Raw genomic sequence first — 22,357 nt, 5'->3', positions numbered from 1 at the left:
CTTTCGTCATTATCTCAATTATATTACAAGCTCCATAATATTAAATATTTAAGTATCACCTCACGTTAAGATTACAAATACCTGTTGATTAAAATAAATTTCTATGGTATTTCACCACTCAGATCATTGTTATTCAGGACGAGGTGTTCTAGCATAATTAGGTTTCCGAGCTGAGGTGGGATTCTTCCGGAGAAAACGTTGTGACTAAGATTCAGCATTTGCAAGCCGGTGAGAGCTCCCAACTCCGCAGGTATTCCACCAGAAAGCAAGTTGCAACCCAATTGTAAGTTGGTCAAATGAGAGAGATTTCCCAATGCTGCAGGAATATTTCCAGATAACTTGTTTTCAGAAAGTATGAGAAGCTTCAGTTGGGAAAGGGTACCGAGCTCGTCTGGTATGATACCCGTTAGCTGGTTCTCAAAAAGCTGGAATAAACGCAAACCCTGTATCTTACCCAACTCGGACGGAATCATTCCCGACAAGTAGTTCTCTGAGAAATCGATATCTGTTGCTAAAGAGAGATTACCAATCTGCTTGGGTATTATTCCATTTAACCCATTCCCGTACAAGTATAAAATAATCAAGGACTTGATATTACCAATTTCACCAGGAATTTCGCCCACAAGGTGGTTGTCATACAAATCAAGAGTCTGAAGATTCGTACAGTTCCCGATTTCCTTCGGTATGAAACCCATCAATTCATTATCCCAAAGAAGCAAATCCGTCAAGCTCTTAAGCATCCCAATCTCTTTTGGTATATTGCCTCCTAGGTTGTTTTGGGCCAGACCAAGATACACCAAGTTCTCACATCCACCTATGGTCGAGGGAATGCTCCCAGAAATCACATTTTGCCCCGCTCGAAATGTCGTCATGTTTTTCAGATTCCAAAGGGAAACCGGCAGAGGACCGCTGATGTAGTTGGAGTATGCCAGAAACAGCACCAAAGAAGAAAGTTTTCCAACCTCCTCCGGAATTGGACCCGATATCTCGTTAGTGCACAAGTTCAAGGATGTTAAAGAAGCCAGATTACCCAACTCAGAAGGAATTTGCCCATCAAACAGATCGTTATTCAAATAAAGAATTTCCAATCTCAAGCAATTTCCAATCTCCTTAGGAATGTTTCCAGTGAACCCGTTGTTAGAAACATCAAGCTCAGCAAGATTAACCAAATTGCAAATACTGGGACTCAGGGTCCCAGAAAGGTTCAGTGAAGACAAACTAATAGACACCACAACTGGATTTTTAGGGTCCAATGAGCAATTCACACCCTTCCAACCACATGGGGTTTGGTCACTCGAATTCCAGTTTCCTAGAAAGTTGAGTCCATCGTAAACACCTTTCTTGAACTCCAAAAGGTACAGCCCCTCAGAATTCAACCCTTCTGAAGCACAAACAAGCAGAGCAGTGACGACGAAAAAGCCGGCGAAACCTACAATCAAACCTCTCCTCGAGTCTTTCATTATTCTATCCTTCACGGTATCTCATTTACAGCACAATCTGAGAAATTAACAACCCAGTTTAGCCTCAGGACACGAAGCCAAAAATTTTAACATTCGTAATTCTCTAAGTTGGTTTAAAGGCATTGTTACAAGTTTAAGACAACCTCTTAAACATATTCTCTTAGGTTTATAAGTTTTGTCTATCCTTACTATTTTAAGTACATCTTTTCTCCTAATTTTTGTACTTCTCCGTTGTACTCCTACGACTGTATTCATAAATTTTCCCAGTTATTTTCCAACAAGTACCAAGTGAACCAAGAATTTCAATTCTGCATTTGAGTCTATTTTCAATTGAAAATGATAAACTGACGACCATTTAAAGCAATTCACATATTCAAGATTCAGAAACACGAGAAAGAAAACTGGCATTCAGAATATGGACAACTATATTCAATCTTCAACAACATAGAAGAAATCCAAATACACATCGAGCTGGGTGATGATGTAGTGGTGGCCCACTCATTTTATATGACACATATTGATTATGAGTTTAATACGAGTTTAATAGGACTTTATTTTATTCTATTGGTCAAATAGAGAAGTTGTTTCCTAAATAGACTCTACTTTGATGGGAAGTGAGTATAATGTTCAGGAAACCGGTCTTTCTCCCTGTCTATAAAAGAGCGTCTAGGGGTTCCATCAATTCAATGTGTGATACTAAATAGCTAGAAAGAAAGGCAAAGGAGAGAAACCCGTCTTCTACCTAGAGCTTAATGCTCTGGTAAATTATGGTCGCTACAGTCATTTACCGGGTCGTTCATGATAATTCTAGATCCTAGCATAAACTTAGGGTGTTAATTGTCTAACACCACTAAAGAATAAATTTACATGGGGTAGCAGAGCTATAGGTTTCTGAATATCGTGATTTTCCATTAAAGAACAAGCGGATGAAATAATCTGTGCCAGTCCGATTTTTTTGGATCGACGACAACCTACGGAGTAGTAGGATTAATTGATTAATAACGATATATGTACCATGTATAATGATGATGAGATCATGATTCCTCCTTTTATGAACGGTTTTGGACCGATGTCGAGATCGGGCCGGTTTATCTCGTCGGTGGCTTGGTACTTGTTTTTATAATGAGATGAGATGAATGGAACCAATTATTTTAGGAAAAATGACGGCTCAGGACGTATTTTGATAATTAATACCCGTTAAGGACAAGCTAAGAACATTTGTTAATGCTAAAAATGTCTTTGACGGGTATTAATTATCAAACACGTCCTTGACCGTCATTTTCCCATTATTTTACTGTACGTACAAAGAAGAAGCAATTCGATGTAAGCAATCATGCACATAGCTTGACATAAATGTATTGAAGTAAATAAAGTCAGTTACTTCATGATCACTGAACGAATTGATTTTGCCTAACTGATATGCGCAAATAACATGGCAATAAAATATGTGAGTGAGTTGGTGGGTTTACTTTCATTGCCTTAGAGCATCTCCGGTCTCAACCCAAAATTTTACTCAAATTTGGGTAAAAACTCATTTTGGATCAGACTCACTCCAACGGCAAAATGATCGTTTACCCAAATATATCTTTTTTCTAAGTATTCAATAGCAATAATGTAAATAATAGAAGGGAACAAATTTGATTTGGGGTAGAGACTGACTGATTGCTATGAAGAAAAAGAAGAAGAAGAACTCGGTCCATCTCCATAACTACCGCCAACCACCCAAATAGTCTACCACTTACCACCACCTCTTTTCTTTTCCATCTGTAGGAACTCATTTTGGCGGCAGCGGCCATGAGAGAGAGAGAGAGAGAGAGAGTTGCAGGTATCCACGCTTGGGAAAGCCGACGCCATACTCTCAGAATAGCATGGAAGGAGCCGTTGAAAAGAGAAAAGAGCCGTTGGAATATTGGGGGAAAAAATGGGGAGAGACTTTGGTTGTTTCAAATTTGGGAAAAGAAATAGGTAAAACCCAAAATGAGGAAGGATTTGGGTCAAAGATTGAAGAGGGTTTTTTGTGAGTTTTGCCCAAATTTTAAATTTGGGTCTTAAAATGAGTCAAGATTGGAAATTCTCTTACGTCTTAGTTGTGATTGTATCACGTACCGCGGCTCTACCCTAAACAGTTTTTTAGTTTGAGATAATGACCGATTGAATGTGTTTTTCATTATGCATAAGGAGGCAACTCACGTACTTAGAAAATTTTGATAATGTGTCATTTTGGCTGCTGATTTTTTAACTCCTTTTTTTGTTAATGTCACTCTCTATAAGTGTATTTTTTGTGCAAAAATACATTTGTAGGGGAGTGGCGTTAACAAAAAATGGAGTGGCAAAATCATTTCCCTAAATTTTACGTATGTTGTTTTTACGGGATAATGTCGACAGACAATCGACATAAAATAACTTTGTGGCTTCTTATGATTTGTGAGGGCTTAATGATGGGTCATATGTATTTATGATCACTTGATGGTTATATGTAATTATTGTTTTGACTGATAATCTAGACTACTGATTTTGCCACTCCCTTTTTTGTTAACGTCATTCCCCTGCAAATGTATTACAAGTGTATCTTTGATACAAAAATACATTTGCAGGGGAGTGCCGTTAACAAAAAAGAGTGACAAAATCATTTCCCATAATCTATATTATGATAGATTTGGTAGTCACCAAAGTGACCCAATCAGTATGGCTCGTAGATATCAAGTCATGTTAGAAAAATTTATTTGTGAACAATTGGTTATTCAACTTGTGTCCATAAAGGAAGTTATCAATTTGAATCTATATTATGTGAGATTTGGAAGTCACCAAAGTGACCAAATCATAATGGTTTATAGATATCAAATAATATTATGGAACCCGAATGGTGGATAATTTAAGATTCACTTATTGTCCGTGAAAATTTATTGTTTTGATTTAACTCTATATAATGATATGGTTTGGTAGTCGCAAAAGTAATCCAACCGGCATGTTGGTAGATGTTAATCAAATTATGAAATTGTAATACCTATTATGATCAGGTGTTAAAATAATAATACTTTAATATTTTTAATTACCTAATGTCAATGCAAAAGTCATTATCTTGATTGAAATCTATATTAAGACGCGGTTTGGTAGTCGCCAAAGTGACCCAATTGGAATGTTTCATAGGTTTCAATTAAATTACTAAAACTTAACACTTATTTTATTTGATATTTATATTATGATACGGTTTGGTAGTCACCAAAGTGGTCCAACTGGAATGACTTATAAATATCAAATTATGTATGAAACTTACTCTCTTTCCTAAGTGTTAAGAATAACGACTTTGCCAATCTCAATTCTCTAGTTGCATGGATATTGGGTAGGCTCAAAGGTGCACCATTTCTATGTGATTAGTGAATTGAAATATGATAATTTATAAGTATTCACAATTGAGATTGGAATTTTATACCCAAAAAGGTAACAAACTTACTTAATTGTGAATCCTTATCAATTAGTTATATTGGTGACAGAGAATCACCATAATTGTTAATAGTGTAACATTAGATGAACCCAAAGGCAGATCACTGTTGCACTATTTATTATTGTTTGGACAAAATTTATTTTGTCAAAATTATTGGTAACTCAAAGTATTATTATAGTGAGCATATATTATGTGTGCATTGTCAATATATTTGCTTCACATTCACATGCTTGGTCTGTTTTCTTTTAAATTTAAATGAATGAGTTTCTCATATTAAAAAGAACAAGATTAGTTTCATTTCGAATACTAGATATTGATAAAGTTTTTTTTTTTTTTGCTCGGCCAGATATTGATAAAGTATTAATTTAAGAAATTCTATTTCTTTTATAATTTAAGTTGTGCAAAATAATTTTACTTTATTTTGGTGAAGAGTGAATGAACTGAAATGAGAAAGACTAAGCCTTATGTTTTTGTGAATGTTTAAGATGAGCATTATTATGTTTGTTATGCATGAAACGCTTGAGGATGTCATTGAAATGTTATATTTGGCATACTCAACAAAAGTACTTGAGAATTAAAGTAGTTGAAGCCTAAATGGGACATAAAGTGGGCATTATGTGGTGCTAATGAGTCTACTAATGATCTTGGACTCAAAAGAATGTTAGAACAATGATATATGTCGCTTCTTTAGATAGTTGAGGCATTATCAGAAAGTTTGTCATGAATGTAGGAAATGATTTGAAAGGGGAAAGTAGTTAGTTATATTGTAACTATGAAGTGATTTGATTATAAGCTACTATTTATGTTTTATAACCAAGATGCAGAGAGATTTAAAGTTATTAAAAACATAAGCCCATTGAGTTCTAAAGAATTGAGTTACAGTTTTTATTAAAAGGGCCTTTCGACTTATCGTTTGCTATTTAAGAGTTGGTCATCATTTTGTGTTTTCTATAATACTACAGATTTAGTTTGCTTTATCCAAACTATATTTTATGGTGATTGAAAAATACCAATTATTGTGTTATGGTATTTTATTATGATTTGAACAAACTAAAGTTTGATGACTATTTTATTGAGAACTCTCTTTATACTGCATCATAATGTTAGTTTGGTTAGTAGCCTCATGTTTGAAAATTACTTCATCTTGTGACATGAATGTTTGAAACATAGTTTCAACTAAACATATAAAGAGATTAATATATGACATAAATTTTATTAATCTCCTTATACGCGTGATTTGCATTAATACAAGCAAACCATATTCATTAAGAAGTGAGTCACAACAAATAACGGGCTTCTTAAAGTGATTCATATAGACATAAATTTTTACATCTTTTGATGAATAGACCTACTTTATCATATGTAGATGACTTTTTGTGTTATGTTAGCTTTTCTATTGCATTAAAGATCTCAATCAATGGATCTCGATGTGTACATTGTTGAGGTAGAAAGGATAAATAGAACGTAATATAAAAGTCATCATATATGACATGAGTGATAAATATTATGGAAGGTATGTTCCACATCAGAATGTAGTAGCTGAAAAATAATCGTACATTATTAGATATGGTTAGAAGTATGTTTGTAACTCCGAAATACCCATTATGTGATGAATAGATATTTTTAAGCTCACTGTATTTATGTGAATTAGGTTTCTTGTAAGATAGTTTCAAATACTTTTTTTGAACTGTGGAAAGGAAGGAAACTGAACTTAGGATACTTGAATGTTTGAGATTGTCCAGCAGAGGCTAGAATTTCTAATTCACATGAAAGGAATTTGAATTTTAGAATGAGTTATGGTAATCTTATTGGTTATTATAGAAAATTCAAAGGGTATGGGTTTTTAGTATTTAACCATAGTACGATAATTATAGAAATCAGTCATTCAGATTCTTTAGGAATGATGAAATCAGTGAGAGTGATAAGTCATGGAATGTGGTCACTTAAAAGTTAGGGTATAAGTTTCTTTACTCGTAACTTAGAATGATATTGTTCTTATAATCACTCTATTACGAGATTGACACCAATAAAGAAACTATAGAACAATCACAAAAGATAGCATTAAGAATATCTCGAAGGAACATGAGATTTGCTATTTGAATGATTATTTGATTTATCTACACGAATGCTTTTAATCCGATTTTGTTTTCACAAACCATGTAAAATGATAATTTTTATTAAATGGAATGATGAGTTGAACCAATGAAACAGAATGAAGTTTGAAATTTCGTTGAATTGTCATAATGATACAAGAAAGTATATTGTAAGTCGGTCTTCAAGATTACACTTGATTTAGGGGGCAATATGGAATGATATAAAATCAAACTTGTGGCCAAGGGTTACACTCAGAAAGGAGGCATAATTTTATGAAGCCCTTCTCTCTTGTATCCGAGAAGAACTCGCTGAAAATTATTGTGTATCCGAGAATAACTCGTTGAAAATTATTATGGCGTTGGTAGGTAACTCTTATGATTTAGAGTTAAATTGACGTGAAAATAACCTTTCGAACGACAGTTTAGATGATAGAGTCTATATGAATCAACTTGAAGGTTTTTCAATTACAGTAAAAGAGCACTTTGCTGCAAACTTAAGAAGTCAACTATTGAACTTAAGAATACTCTTGCCATTATTGGTTCCTTATGTGTGTTGATATCATTGGTTCCTTTGGATTTAAAGAAAAAACACTATTAATTGATGTATACATGGACAAATCTAGGAATATAATCTACTGGGGGCACCTTATTAATCATAATGGCGAAAATTCATTTTTTTAGTCAACAATGGTAAGATCATACAAATTAAGATATGCATTACTAACTACAAAAGTTTATAATACGTACTTTAAATTAAATTAGGTTAAATGAGCACAAAATCTCAAAAAAAAATTAAAAATATGTTTTAAATGAACATCAACAAGTTTTACAATGATCGAATTAGTTTTGCTAATGATTTTATTGTAAAATATTTATCCAGACAGTTAATGATAAAACAGAATCAAGAATGAATATCTCTAAATAGACAAATAGCTCATAAAACAACAAGTATAAATATATCATATGATGAAATTTAAGCATAAACTAATACTAAATGTGTATTTTCGAGATATATGCAAGTGTGTATAAACATGTTTTAGCACATTTTCATAATTATGCTAATTTATATAAAAATATCAAAAAAATATTTTAATTTCGAGTGGGGGCACGTGCCCCAGTGTACATCCGCCCCTGGGTGTATATATTCAAAGAATAGTGGGAGTAAGTTTATGTTTTTGACATGTACGTTGACGGTATTTGCCTTGTTGTAGTGATATTTATTGTTTGCACTTAATTTTAAACTATAGGTTATATGCTCACATTAAGGAGGTCGGATGATCTTGAGTTTGTTAGCTACTCAGATTCAAATTATTTTTAAAGTTTTGATAGTAAATTGTCTTCTTTTGATTAATTGTTCCTATTATGTGGAGGAGTAAACAAAAGTTTTAAAATAGCTATCATTACTTCATCCATTATGTTAGTTGAATTGTGGCATTTTTTGAGGTCATACTTCATGAATAGCAGTTGGGAAATTTATCGTAAGACTTGAGGTTGTCAACACCATTACCAAGTTGCTTAGAGCTTATGTTTTCGCAACTATTTTCTTCTCTAAGAAAAATTTCAAAAATAAAAGTGTCACTAAAGGCTCACACAGCTAATGATTGCAGATTCACTTATGAAGGGGTTAGTGCAAAGACGTGTAAGAATTATACTAATTGAATGAGTCTAGCATAACTCATAATAGTTGTAACTTATGGACTACAATGTGATGATGATGATATTATTCGACACTTTGAGAGATCTCAATTTCGTGTTTCTGATAATTTCCTATAATGTGTAGTGTACGTATATGTATGTAAATGATTAATGATTACAGGAATCTGATAATTTCCTATAATGTATAGTGTATGTATATGTATGTAAATGATTAATGATTACAAGAATAATCTTGGGAGAATTTTGCATAAGTCCACTATAGCAGTTTTCAAACTCATCTAGTCTACTTCTAAGTTTCATAACCCACTAAGTCCACTAGCCTACAAAAATATCAATATAACCCACTATATGTAGCCTTAATCAGCCCTATATATACCCCAGTATTTGTAGTTTCTTTTTCATTTTCTTCAAACGAGGGGGGGGGGGGGGGGGGGAAGGGAGGGAAAGAGAAGGGGGGCGCCGAGACAAGCATCTCGTCCTAGCTTCCTGTCGTTGTCGCCATCGCCATCCACCTCACTTCGCCGTCGCATCCAGTCCCAGCCTCGCTGTCGCCATCGCATCTCACCTCTGCGTCACCATCGTGTTCAACAAGTGGCATAGTTCGTCAGCACGTCACCAAATGGGATCTGCACAAATCTCCACGAGATCGCTGTCTTTTCCTAGCCTCAGCTTCGTTCCCACCATCGCCTTTTCAACATAAACAGGTAGGTCGAGTTTAGTTTAAGGTTGAACATATACGGTTATTTGTTATTATTTGTGCAGATCTGGTTTGGTTAGAGTTTTGGATTAACTTATGGAATCATATAATGTTATATATGATCTTCTGAAATATTTTTCATTACAGTGGAAGAACATATGATGATATATGTTTACATTTAATTCTTTAACATATAACCCTAATTACATACCGACTGCAATATAATTAGGTCGGGTTCTATGGCCGAAATTACACCCTAAGTTATTGAAAATATCATTTTCGCTGCAGTTCGGAGTGCTCCTAAAGTCGCACCCTGAACTGCGGCACTTTGTGCCATGGGGGCTCTGCCCCCACACTTTCGGACTAAATCATTGCTGAAGGTTATCCTTTTGTTTTGTGAATATATATGGTTATATATTTCGGTCTATAAGCCGCTACGCGGACCAATTCAATAACGTAAATTTAGTAATTTATTAGTTTTCGTGTATAAATATATGTTAGTTTTATTTGTACATATAACCATATTATAAAAAAATATGGTATGTTATTTGTATATGAAACACATATGGTTATATATCTAATTATGTACCTTGTATTATGTCATCATATGGTTACATGCGGACTGTTTTAATATGACTATATGTTTATATTTTCAGGTCTATTAGGCCGCTGTGCGGACCAATTCAATAACATAAATTTAGTATTTTTATTAGTTTTCATATATAAATTTATTAGTTTTATTTGTATATATAACCATATTTTAAGAAAATATGGTCCATTCTCTTTATATGAGACACATATGGTTATATATCTAATTATGTACTCTGTATCATACCATTATTCCTAATATATACAGTTATATATGATTTTTTGTTATAGTGTATCATGAAAGATATAACGTTTAGGTTTTCGTTTGACAGCTGATATCATGAAACATATATGGTAATATACGAATTCTTGAATCCTTTTTTAAACATATAAAGCTATACGTTTCCATCTGTTTAACTTTTTTTCTTATATGTGTAGAAATAACAAATCTAAAGGAAATAGGAATATGGTTTCATGAAGTGCCTAGTCCAATTTATTGCAAATTGTTGTACCACCACAATGACACCGTAATAATGGAGTTTAGGATGAACTCCAACCACAGATCAGCTCTCTACATCAAATCCTTCTACCAAAGATACCTCATAATGTTGAAGAGACACATTAGGATCGTTGATCCTGACAAGACAGCCAAGAACATTAGATTTAGTATTTTAATTTGGTTAAAGTCTTTTTGCGTAATTTCTTTCTCTTGTTTTCATATTGCTATTCAGAAGACTCTGAATCCGTTTTGTAGATCTATCGATCAAATTTATAATTATGTAGTTAAATAATAGCAGACTCTGGATCTATTTTTTATTTATTTTGAACACAGATGTTTTGATTGGAGGATGTAATGGTTTCAATGATTGTTATTTGTTAAAACTTGAAGATATATATATGCATAAACATATAACCATAATCATATATATAACCATAGACAACCTTATATGAATTGGTCCGCGCAGCGGCTTAACAAACTTGAATATATAATGTTATATGTGCAGCGACAGAGCGGGTGAGTAGTTTCAATGATTGTTATTTGTTAAAATTTAGACATATATATGCATAAACATATAACCATATATATAATCATAGACAACGTTATATGAATTGGTCTATTCTGCGCAGCAGCTTAACAGACCTGAACATATAATGTTATCTGTGCAGCGACAGAGCGGGTGAGATTTGGAATGTGGAGAGAGTTGTCAAAATTCCAAAACAGAAAAAAAAAAAAAAAGAGTAAAATTTATAACATTGTACATGATCTGAATATATAACTATAGAACCATATTGTTCCTTACTCGTTATAACCATATAACCCTATAAAAGAATAATAAACCATAACCATAAACAACCTTATATGAATTGGTCCGCACTGTGGCCAAACAAATTTGAACATATAATGTTATCTGTGCAGCGATAGAGTGGGTGAGATCTAGAATGTAGAGAGAGAGATGTCAAAATTCTAAAAAATGAAAAGAAAAAAAAGATGAAAAAAAGCCCGCAAGGGCATTCTTGTCTTGTATTAATTCCTTTTTGACTTGACAAGGGCTTAGTTGACAACACAAAAAATGAAAAAGAATAAAAATATTTTTTTTTGTCTAAGCCAATCAGAGCCCTTGTCTGAGTGGACCTAGTAGGTTTACAAAGTTGAGAGGTGGACTTGGTGGGTTATAAACATTCTATAGTGGACCTTAGATCAATTTTTTAAATAATTCTTGGACAAAAGACATCATGTTGGACCTTACGAATACGCTTCTCACTTAAAGACTATGTTAAATAGTTTGCTAGTGTTGTGGTACATGAAAGGGACTATGTCATTGTGATGTACAACCGCCATGACTCACACTAGTGGGTTGTGTAATTTATGATTGTGACCAAATTAAGAAGGATTTGATATAGGCTTATGGCACGCCTTATGTTTATATTGTTAAACTCTACTTAAGTTATCATATGAGCCAAGTGGGAGAATGTAAAACTAAATTTTAATTTAGTCATTGTATTGGTCGACTCATTTTATATGACACATATTAATTATAAGTTTAATAGGATTCTTCATATCTTTATTTTATTCAATTGGTCAAATAGAGAAGTTGTTTCTTAAATAAAAAATGATACTCACACAACATCAAACACAACCTCTCACATACATATGGGCTCCACACATACTACTATGTATGGACCCCACCTGTATGTGAGAGGTTGTGTGAGTTATTGTGTTTGGATTATTGTGTGAGTAGCATTGTTGTAACTAAATAGACTCTACTTTGTTGTGTGAGTAGTATTGTTGTTCATTAAAGAAACCGGTCATCTCTCTGCCTATAAAAAAGCGTCTAGGATTCTATCAATTCAGTGTGTGATATTAAATAGCTAGAAAGAAAGGCAGAGGAGAGAAACCCATCTTCCACCTAGAACTTAATGCTCTAGTAAATTATGGTCGCAACAGTCACTTATCGAATCGCTCAAATTCTGCATAAATGGATCCGAGTACGCCGTTCTTGATCCTATAATTTTTGATTAATAATTGTATATGTGATGATCATGATAATTCTAGATCCTAGCATAAACGTAGGGTGTTAATTATCTAACACCGCTAAAGAAAAAATTTACAGATGAATCAACAACTTCAAATAATACAACAAATCAGATTTCTTTTTTCAAAGACTTCCTTCCCTCCCCCTCCCCCTCCCCCCCAAAAAAAAAAAAAAAACTTTTTCAGAAATGATAAGTGAAAAGAGTGAAAGAAATCAATCAAGTAAAAGAAACACAACAAACAAGAAATCCAAAGAAAACCCATTAAGAGCATCAGCATCAGAGTAGGTATATGCATAAGTTTAGGTAAAGTAGAGAAGTAGAGCCCAAGAAGAGTAGTGCAGCAGATTAGCTAAATCCAAAGGTAAAATACATTTTCTAAAATGGTTTGGTAGAAATAGTTAAGTACTGTTCACTCTGTATTGTTTACTTTATTATTTTTTCCACAACTGACACACTCTCTTCTCTTCTATTTCTCCTTGCTACCGGTTTGTATTTTATAATACCATAAATGCCATACGATATAATATTTTATTAGATAGAGAGGACATATACAGAGGACTGGTGCGAGGATTGGTGTGGTGTGAAAGTCAAAAGAAAGTAGCAAAAATACATTTTTGCATTGTTCACTTGCCATTTGGACTAACCCTCGGGGTACATGTTCTAAAGATCAATGCTTTATTAACATACCTCAGAGTCCATCACTTATGGAATGATTCAACTGCTGATTCAATTCCCCAAGTGATTCCTTCAGAAAACCCATTAAAGATTAAAAAGGAGTACAAAACAACACCAAGGTCTCAACTTTTCAAAGGATGGGATGGTGGGATCTTCAAATCTACAAGGGAATATTATTATTAAATATGTTCGTATATAATACTCCGCAGGAACTTTAAAAGGGATAACCCTTTTGAACCCAAGAAAAGGAAGTAATAAAAAAAAAATGGAATGAATCAGAAGGGCTTTGTGGGGGGGATTTTACTTGGGGAAAGGAAGTGAACAAAACCCAAATCGTGATTTTGGTTTTAATTGTGTATTTTTTGTTGGAATGATGGTAAAGTCTTTAGGTGAATGAGAATCGGAGGTATGGGTAAGAGCTCTTCACTGAAACTCTCATGGCCGACAAAGCATGCCTTCTCTTTCTCTCTCTCTTGGTAAAGTCCTTAGGTGAATGAGAATCGGAGTTATGGGTGAGAGCTCTTCACTGAAACTCTAATGGCCGACAAAGCATGCCTTTTCTCTCTCTCTCTCTCTCTCTCTCTCTCCCTCTAATCTTACAAACACATTTCTCCTCAGTCTCTCTCTCGACTGGAAAAGAAAGCTGGGAACTTGTTAGGTAAGAAATGTTCTCTTTTCTGGAGAAAGATTTGGTGCAAGGGTTATCATTTAGTCCCAAGGCTCGCGACCCGTCTGAAGCTCACTTGGCTCATTGGGTTTTTATTTGGTCCGAGCCCCTGAAACGAGCGGGTTAGCCTAGTCCATAGTTTGTAATGGACGGGCTTGGGCCTATGAATTTTTACTCAGTCCGTCCGTAGGCCTGGCCCGTGAGCCCGTTCACTAGCCCGCCTGTGGTACCCACCCAATAGCCCACCAATTAGTCCGAAATGCCACAAAAGTTTTTCCCTTGGTTTACGTTTCTGGATCTGCTGACAAGCCCGTTGTAATTTACAACGGCTATTTAGTAGAGATCAAAGGCTCATATCTAACCAACACACAGATGGACTTGGGCTGCAACCACACAGGATCAAATCCTTTCTCCCACCCTAGATATAAATACTCTTTTTCTATTGAGATTAGATCCAAAACCCATATGCTCTCTCTCACCTCTCAATCTATCCTTCCACAGTCCTCTCCTCTTCCTCTCATTCTCACACACACAAACAACGAACATCAATCATCTCTCTTCTCTCCGATCACAACTAGACAACCATAGTCCGATCTCAACTACAGTCCGATGAGCTTGACGAGACGAGAGCGACCATCTCGCCGATCTCTCCTCCGCGGCTCCGCCGATCTCTCCCCCCACCACTCCCCACCTCTGCCTCCACCACCACCACCAGTTTGACGACTTCCTCTGCCTCTCCGCTGCCCTGTCCAACGACGTCCTCCGCCTCTCTACCTCTTCAAAAAAGTGAAGTGTCCATAGATTTTATTCAGTTCAGTTGGGTTCAACTCTCACGCAGTTGGATTCGAGAATAGCAATAGATCAGTTGGGTTCTTTTTGTTTATGTTTTGTAAAGTCTGTAATGATTTCTTCGGAAAAAAAAAAAACTATTGTAATGAGAATCTCATTATGAGATCAAAATTTTAGCCCAACTATTGTAATTGTAATGAGATGAAAGCCCAACTACTGGAATGGCATTAGCCATTCTGGCAGCTTGCCCACAAACCCGCCCATGTTTTGGTCTGCCAGCCCGTCAATTGGGCTAGCCTGATGTAGCCCAACCTGCCAAAAAGAATAAGCCCGATCAGCCCAGCCCGTGGGTGGGCTTGGGTGGTGAGTTGGTGGGCCGGGCAGGGCCGATGATGACCCTTAAGGCCCGATTGGATGTTGTATCCATCGGGTGTATTATGCAATCCGGGTGTATTGGTTTCTGATGGGACAGTTGCTCCACCGTTTGGTATGATTTTTCGCTCCTATATTCGTTTCTCCCCGTTTTCGTTAATACAGCCCTCATGGTACTAATTTATGGCCACCTCCGGAGGTAGCCATAACTAATCCGGGGCAATACAGGTGAAATCTTGCCAGTTCTGCCCTCCCTAATCTCCCTCTTCATCACCTCTTCACACATGCACACAGAATGGGAAAAATGGAAAATAGAGAGAGGAAAAAAATTATGGCCCGAGTTGTCATTTACAGGAGAGAGTGAGAGAGAGAGGTACCGAACGTCGCCGTTGCCGTTCGAAATTTGGCCGTCAACGGTGTGGATCTGACCATCCACCGTCTTCAAGTTGCCATCGTCGACTTCGACTGGAACAAAGGTGTGTGGGTTTGTAGACACAGAGAGAGAGGTGGATGGTTTTGTAGAAAACTGTGTAATTGGGTAGTTGAAAACCGTGGATGGGTTTTTGAAATTATTAAAATAATTAAATTATTAGTCAACTAAATTAGTATTGTTTAATTGTGATAAAGTAATTAATTTTATTGGATTTTGTAATAATATATTTAATCTAATAAATTATCGATTTTAACACTGAGCAAGGGTAAAAGAGTCATTTGTCTGTTTTTTACATCATACACCTTTTCCTACACACCCAATTTATCCTCCATCCAAACCCAGTATTATTTTATCCTCATTCTCTAGTACATCATCCAAACCATCTACTTTTTAATACACCCTCTATAAATGTCACATCAATGTAGGTCCTCCCTTCCTAACTAATACCCCTTACTATCTTCAAAAATGATATTCATACAACAATCCAAACGCAACAACTTACACAACCTCTCACATAAATGTGGGCTCCACACACATTACTATGTGTGGGTCCCACATGTATGTGAGAGGTTGTGTAAGTTGTTGTGTTTGAATTATTGTGTGAGTAGCATTGTTGTACTATCTTATCCCTCTTCATAAATACTACACCCAAACCACATACGGCATCCAATCGGGCCATTAATTTGGTGGGATTTCTTGGATGGGGACAGTTTCTAGGTGTGAAACTGTGAAAGTGAAGTGGATTATCTTTGTCAAAAAAAAAGTGGATTGATCTTGAAATGGTGTCGTGTCAAACCTTGTGACGAAAGCTTCTATCAGACCTGATGTATCCTTCCCGGGGTCTGAACGCAGCAATGAAGAACGAAAATCCAAAAAAACAAAATTAGTTTATCAGGAACTCAAATTAAATGATAAACTTGTTAGATTTGGAACGTGATTAGGGTTCTAAAAACCCTTTCTAGTTGTAATCTACTCATGTTTATCCTATTACTAAAAGCCGCTAAAAAGCACGGATACGGATACGGGACATGAATACGAATACTCAAATACGTGATTTTTTCAAAAAAGAGAATACGATACGTTGAGAGATACGTTGAATGTAAAAATAAATAAATAAATATATTATATATAATTCTTAATTCTTAAAATTTCATTAATAAGTTTTTCATTACACAAATTCACCATTTCACATGTCGAGAGAGATATATATTCACGTATAGTTATATATATATATAACTGTATCTATATATATATATTTATATACACACAATGAGAGAGAGACGAGAGACTTACAAGATTGTCGAGAGAGATGATATCATCGGTGTGTTTATGGTGTCAATTGGTGGGGGAAAAGAAAAAAATAGTCTTGCAATTTTAACCCATATATTTTAAGTAATAAAATATTTACCCTCGCGTGTATCCGAAATATATCCGAGCGTATCCAACACATATCTGCACGTATCCAAAACGAATCGGATACGTATCCAGAGTGTATCCGCGCCTATCCGAAACGTATCAGGATACCCAAAAATAATTCTAAAAGCAGGATACTTTAAAAAGCGTATCAAATACGTATCCAAAGAGTATCCGAGAGTATAGGTATCCGATACGTGATACGAATGCCAAAATAAAGTATCCGTGCTTCATAACTATAAGGTAGTCTAGCATTTATTGTTAGCATACTTTTACTATCTCAAATAGACTTTGACCCTCGAATCGAGTAAATACTACCCGTAATGATTTCACCAATCAATGAGAAATCTCATATAATAGTAAAACCATAAGTTATTAGTTAAGAGGAATTGTGATCATTTAAGATTGTTGTGATTGTTGTTCTTTATCACTATATTTTGTTTAATTTCATTGTACCCATGGTATTTCAAACGGGTTGGAGTGATGGCTTTTTAACACGGACAGAGGTACTAAAAAGTATTGTCATCATATTATTGCATAGTTTGTTATGCAATTAGAAAAAATATACTTAATTTTATCCATAATGTTGAACATATGGACCAAATTTTATTCTCATTCCACTGAATTTTTCCCGGATATGGTTGTTTGTTACTTTCATTATATACTACGTATGCGTGTAATACTAATTTTTTGAGATTTCGTTCTTCAAGTTTTCCACAGCATGCTATAAGCTAGAAGGACCAAAGCTAAACTTCTAACATCATTTTGTAAAAACATTCTGTTTTTTAATTTTGTCCCTAGGAGTTCAAATCTGGCTTCGTTCTTTGTGGTAGGTACACATGTAGTTAGTGGGATGTCAAATGCCTGAGAGAGTATATGGTACTTACCACTTAACTATTACTCCACTTGCATCGATCGTCCATGTTCTTAACCGTGAAAGCACTAAACTTTATGTCTAAATCAACTATTCAACATGTGGGTATTAGTCTGGGCACATATGATACGACTCTTGAAAGATGAATTGGAGGGGCAACCAAACAAATTATTTCAAAAAGGAAATTGTAGTGATAAAAGAATGGGGTTTTGAGGTGGTGGGAGTACATCTCATGCCATGACTAGACTTCCATTTCGTTTGGTTGACAGATACCTTATCGTAAAAATCAAAGGCCAATATAAGAAGCTTCTTGGTTGGGTTAGGCTCATCCCCACCAAAGCCTCTCAAACATGTGCCTTCTCTTCATTAACACTAAACCATCTCCCTATATATCAATTATCAAGTTATGGATGAAAACAAAACAAGATAATAAGACACTAAAGATTGATAAGAACAACGATACATGTACAAATACAAATACAAATGTGTCAAAAACTCTTTGACTCACGTGAGCCCTTCATTGTTTTTGGGAAACTCATGTGCATTGCACAAATGCTGGACATAAAGTCGTCTATGCACAAAGGGTTTTCGAACTAATTACCATTGAACAAACCCTTCAAAACTTAATTGGTTCTAGGTGCATTCATCAAACCTCAATTCCAAATGTAGTATAAAGAGAGAAAAATCAACTCATTGGCGCCATTGGAAGTAAGGATGGAAATTTTCTCCGACCCATGTCCCCGATCTAATCCCCGCCCTGAATAGAGGGGAAATTTGGAGATACGTTTGGAGATTGGGTAGGATGCTATAGACCTTTGTGCCCTGTACTAGCGCTTGAGTAAAGCGCTGGCATAGACCCCTTTTACAAAAAAAAAAAACCAAAACACAGGAGGCAGGAGCATTTGTGCTGTTACCGGTTTTGATCTCTGGACCTCAGACTCACTAACACCTATTTTTTTTTGTTAACTATTAGGTAGATTATTTTATTATTATAAAAAGGGTGAATCACTCCTCCCATGAGAATTATTTTTTATGTTCTATGCTCTATTTTTATTCCACTAACATTTCAAAAGCTTTAGTTTAGTTGTTTTTATATTTGTATTTTACAGGATCTTCTCCAACCACTACTACCAAGACCCCAAATAATGCATCTAATGAGAATATTGCTTATTTCGATAGAAAACAAAATTTTTCGGGAATGATTTAATCAACAAGGACAACAAAATGAACGAATTGGATCATCGTGATTGTGTCGCGATCGAGGCATTAAAGTATTAGATGCATTCTGACCACCACCAAAGTCTTTATTTTTTTATTTGAACTGTCTATTTTTATATATTACAGAGTTCATCATTCTTACCAAGAATAAAGTTAATCGGGTATCACGACACACTTGATCGGGAAAAAAAAAAACCATTTTGTTAATGAAATTGTATTGAATGTATAGAATTTAAAGGTCGTTACCAAATCAATTTTTATAGTGGTCGATCTGAACCGTTAGGATTTCACGTTTCATTTATTCCGTCATTGTCACCAAAATCGGAGATCATTGGATATCGACGACCTCCTGATCAGACAACATTTGATGCATCCCTAGGCATTAAAGTATTAGATCGCAACCCGACTCCCACAAGAGTCTTTATTTTTCGATCCGAACTATCCGTCTTTTACATATTACGTAATTCATCAATCGTATCAAGAATGAAGTTGATTGGATATCGCTACACATTAGGAAAATAAATTTTTTTGAAAAATATATATTTTGTTTTGCTAAAATTTTTGAAGTAAAAATTTTTTTGGATCGGATCAGAATTTTTTAGATTCGGATCTGGATTACCACTATTGAATTTAAGTCTTATCGGATCCGGCCCATTGACAGGCCTAAGTAGAAAGATGTTGTTTAACCATGAGAATAGTATATCTTACAAATCAGACATGAGGTTATGTGTTTAATTATGCGTACTTGAAGCGGCTCCCAAGAATAAAAGGACCGTGTGAAAAGTTGACAATACTCCGTAATAATCAAGTGGTGCTTGGGGAGTTTTTCCAATGTGTGTGTGTTTTTTTTTTTTTAAGGTAATACAATATCTCCCGAGCCAGTTTGCACGCATTTCGGACTAATCCCTCTAGCCCCACCCATCCGCATCTCGGGCCAGCTTGTGTTTTTTTTTTTTTAAGGTAAAATGCAATGTGTCCTGGGTCACCTTACGCGTGGAGTGAGGTGACCCCAAAAATTGTTGGTAGGGAGAATTGAACATAAGCCCTTATAATAGAGCAAACACCTAAATCTCATATCAAGACCACCCAACCAACACTTTGGGGGTTGTTTTCCTATGTTTTAGAAGCACATAAAGCTACCATGTTAGCAACACTTTGGGGGTTGTTTTCCTATGTTTTAGAAGCACATAAAGCTACCATGTTAGCTAATTAATACATAATCCTATGTATATATAATTATATAAAGGCATGCTTTGCCGCGAGTAGCTTCCCATTGCAACAAATGCATCCAAAACACATGTTATCTACAACTTTACATCACACGTACTTTAAGTAAAGTGACAATTTAATCAAGAAGAAATCAGACGTATTCGTGATTTTAAAAAAAGAAAAATATATTTAAAAAACCGAAAAGGATCGGTCATTTTTTTACGACTAGTAAAAGAGCGTACGTTAACATTATAATGACGAAAGCGCTGAATACCTTGGTTATTGACAATAAAATTTTATATACCCCGTAAAAATAAGAAAACGTTGTACGCGAGTGCCTAGCTTAATCGCCCAAGGCAGAAGCCACCCTTCTCTCTCTCTCTCAACAAATTCGAAAACCAGATGAAGAAAGTGGAGCCATGTGTGATGGATAAAAAGTAAAAAACCCAACTCTTTTTTGAAAGGGTAAAAAAAAAACCCAACTCTTAGATATTGGAAAACTCTAAAAAGTCCAGAAAAAAGAAATTATATGCAGAGAGAGTTGAAGAATGTCAAGATGGAATGATTAAATTTTGAAGCAAAGTTGGATGATTCATAAACGCTCTTCCTGATATCGGATTGAGGTGATTTTTTATAGGGACCATAAATGAAGTATTTTGAACAAAATGAGCGATTCTGATCATCCTTGCAGGATCCAAGATGGACACAAAAATGGTCTGTGCACGACTGCTGTACAACAGCATCTACTGTGCCTATAGCAGCGTTCTTAAACAAAACTGGATCCATTTCCCTTTGCACAATTTCCCAACTTCACAGTCAGCTTCCAAAGCTCCAAAATTCGACTTCACATGCCTCCCTTTCCGTTTCACGTGCAATGTATGCCATGATTCACCAACTGTGTTCTCTTTAACTTAATTTAAACTTAATTTAAATTTAAAAATTTTGTCCTTATTTGAATTTTTCCGTATTTGTTAGTTTTGCGTCAAAATTTTGTGAGTTATTGATTCGTCTCGACGAAAGGAGTCGGAAAAGTAATTTTTTTTACTTTTACTCAAGTATTTCAAGAAATAACCACTTTTTAGCTTGAAAAGTCTTTTTTTTTTGCTAAAAAATAGTTATTTCTCAAAATACATTGTTAAAAATATAAAAAAAAAATTACTTTTTCAATTCGAATCAATAACCCACAAAAATTTGACTCAAAACTAACAAATGTGAAAAATAAAATTAATAAAAATAAAATTCTCAAATTTAAGCTAAGTTCAAGAGAACACAGCCTTAAGACGAGAGAGAGAGAGAGAGAGAGAGAGAGAGAGAGAGAGAGGAGGAGGAGGATTTAAGCTATGCTTCCCAAATTCTTTGATTCACTAAAAAAGAATCTTTTATCGAATATTATCAAGAAACAAAGAAATATGGAGTGTTTTGAAATGGTCCAGATTTACCGGAATCCTCCGTAAAAAAAGTTTTTCCCGTGAAAAAATGTTACTATTGGGTAGTCATATTTCGAAGAGTGGTGCTACTGGGACAAATATTAAATCTGTACCAGCGAGTACAAATGACTTTTTGGGCCTCTTTTGGTTCTCAAAAAAATGATCGGAACCGCTTATTTTGTTTAAAATACTTTGTTCATGATCCTTGCAAAAAATAAGCTCAATCCAATATTAGTAAGGACATTTACAAAACATCCAACTTTGTTATAGAATTCAGGCCTGAATTCTAAAGCGAAGTAGGATGTTTTGTAAACGTCCTTACCGGTACCGGATTGAGTTTATGTTTTGCAAGGACCATAAACAAAGTATTATAAACAAAATGAGTGGCTCTGATCATTTTTTTGTGACCCAAAACATGCCCAAAAAGGCGTTTGTACGCACTGGTACAGATATATCATTTCTGTATTTCGAAATCGATCTTGCTATTGTCAGCCCACTGGGCTGACGATAAGCACACTAGAAGACAAGAAAAACACATATTTCTGTGTTCTTTTTATATCCTTTAATACACATTCACACACTTACTATTGTCAGTCCATTAGACTGATTTTAGAATTTTCCTGTCGAAATATTTGAAAAGTGGGATAGCTGGGCATTGGGCCAACCCAGGATATGAAAAGTGGGATCTTAAAGTCCTGCTGAGGGCCTCCACGTCCCTTCAAGGTCCAGCATAGGCCCGATATGGCATGGCCTGTATTGCAACAGTACATGGGCCTACGGCCCGGTTTCTATTCCTATACCGAACCCCA

The 22,357-nt window shown here is 35.1% G+C and overlaps 1 protein-coding gene across 1 annotated transcript in view; it reads right to left on the bottom strand.

Annotated features, from left to right (window-relative positions):
* Positions 1–101: 101 nt before the first annotated feature.
* The window catches only part of LOC131317026 (probable leucine-rich repeat receptor-like protein kinase At5g63930), a 30,612-nt gene continuing 8,356 nt past the window's right edge, over positions 102–22,357 (bottom strand). The window contains exon 2 of the mRNA XM_058346607.1: positions 102–1,497. Within this exon, the coding sequence (XP_058202590.1) occupies positions 102–1,460 (1,359 nt within the window). The 5' untranslated portion in view covers positions 1,461–1,497. The remainder of the gene's footprint in view (positions 1,498–22,357) is intronic.

This window comes from Rhododendron vialii, chromosome 2a (genome assembly GCF_030253575.1).
Source record: "Rhododendron vialii isolate Sample 1 chromosome 2a, ASM3025357v1".
In the NCBI taxonomy this organism is placed as follows: Eukaryota; Viridiplantae; Streptophyta; class Magnoliopsida; order Ericales; family Ericaceae; genus Rhododendron; species Rhododendron vialii.
The sequence above is the reverse complement of the archived record's forward strand: the minus strand, read 5'-3'. Positions and strand labels throughout refer to the sequence as shown.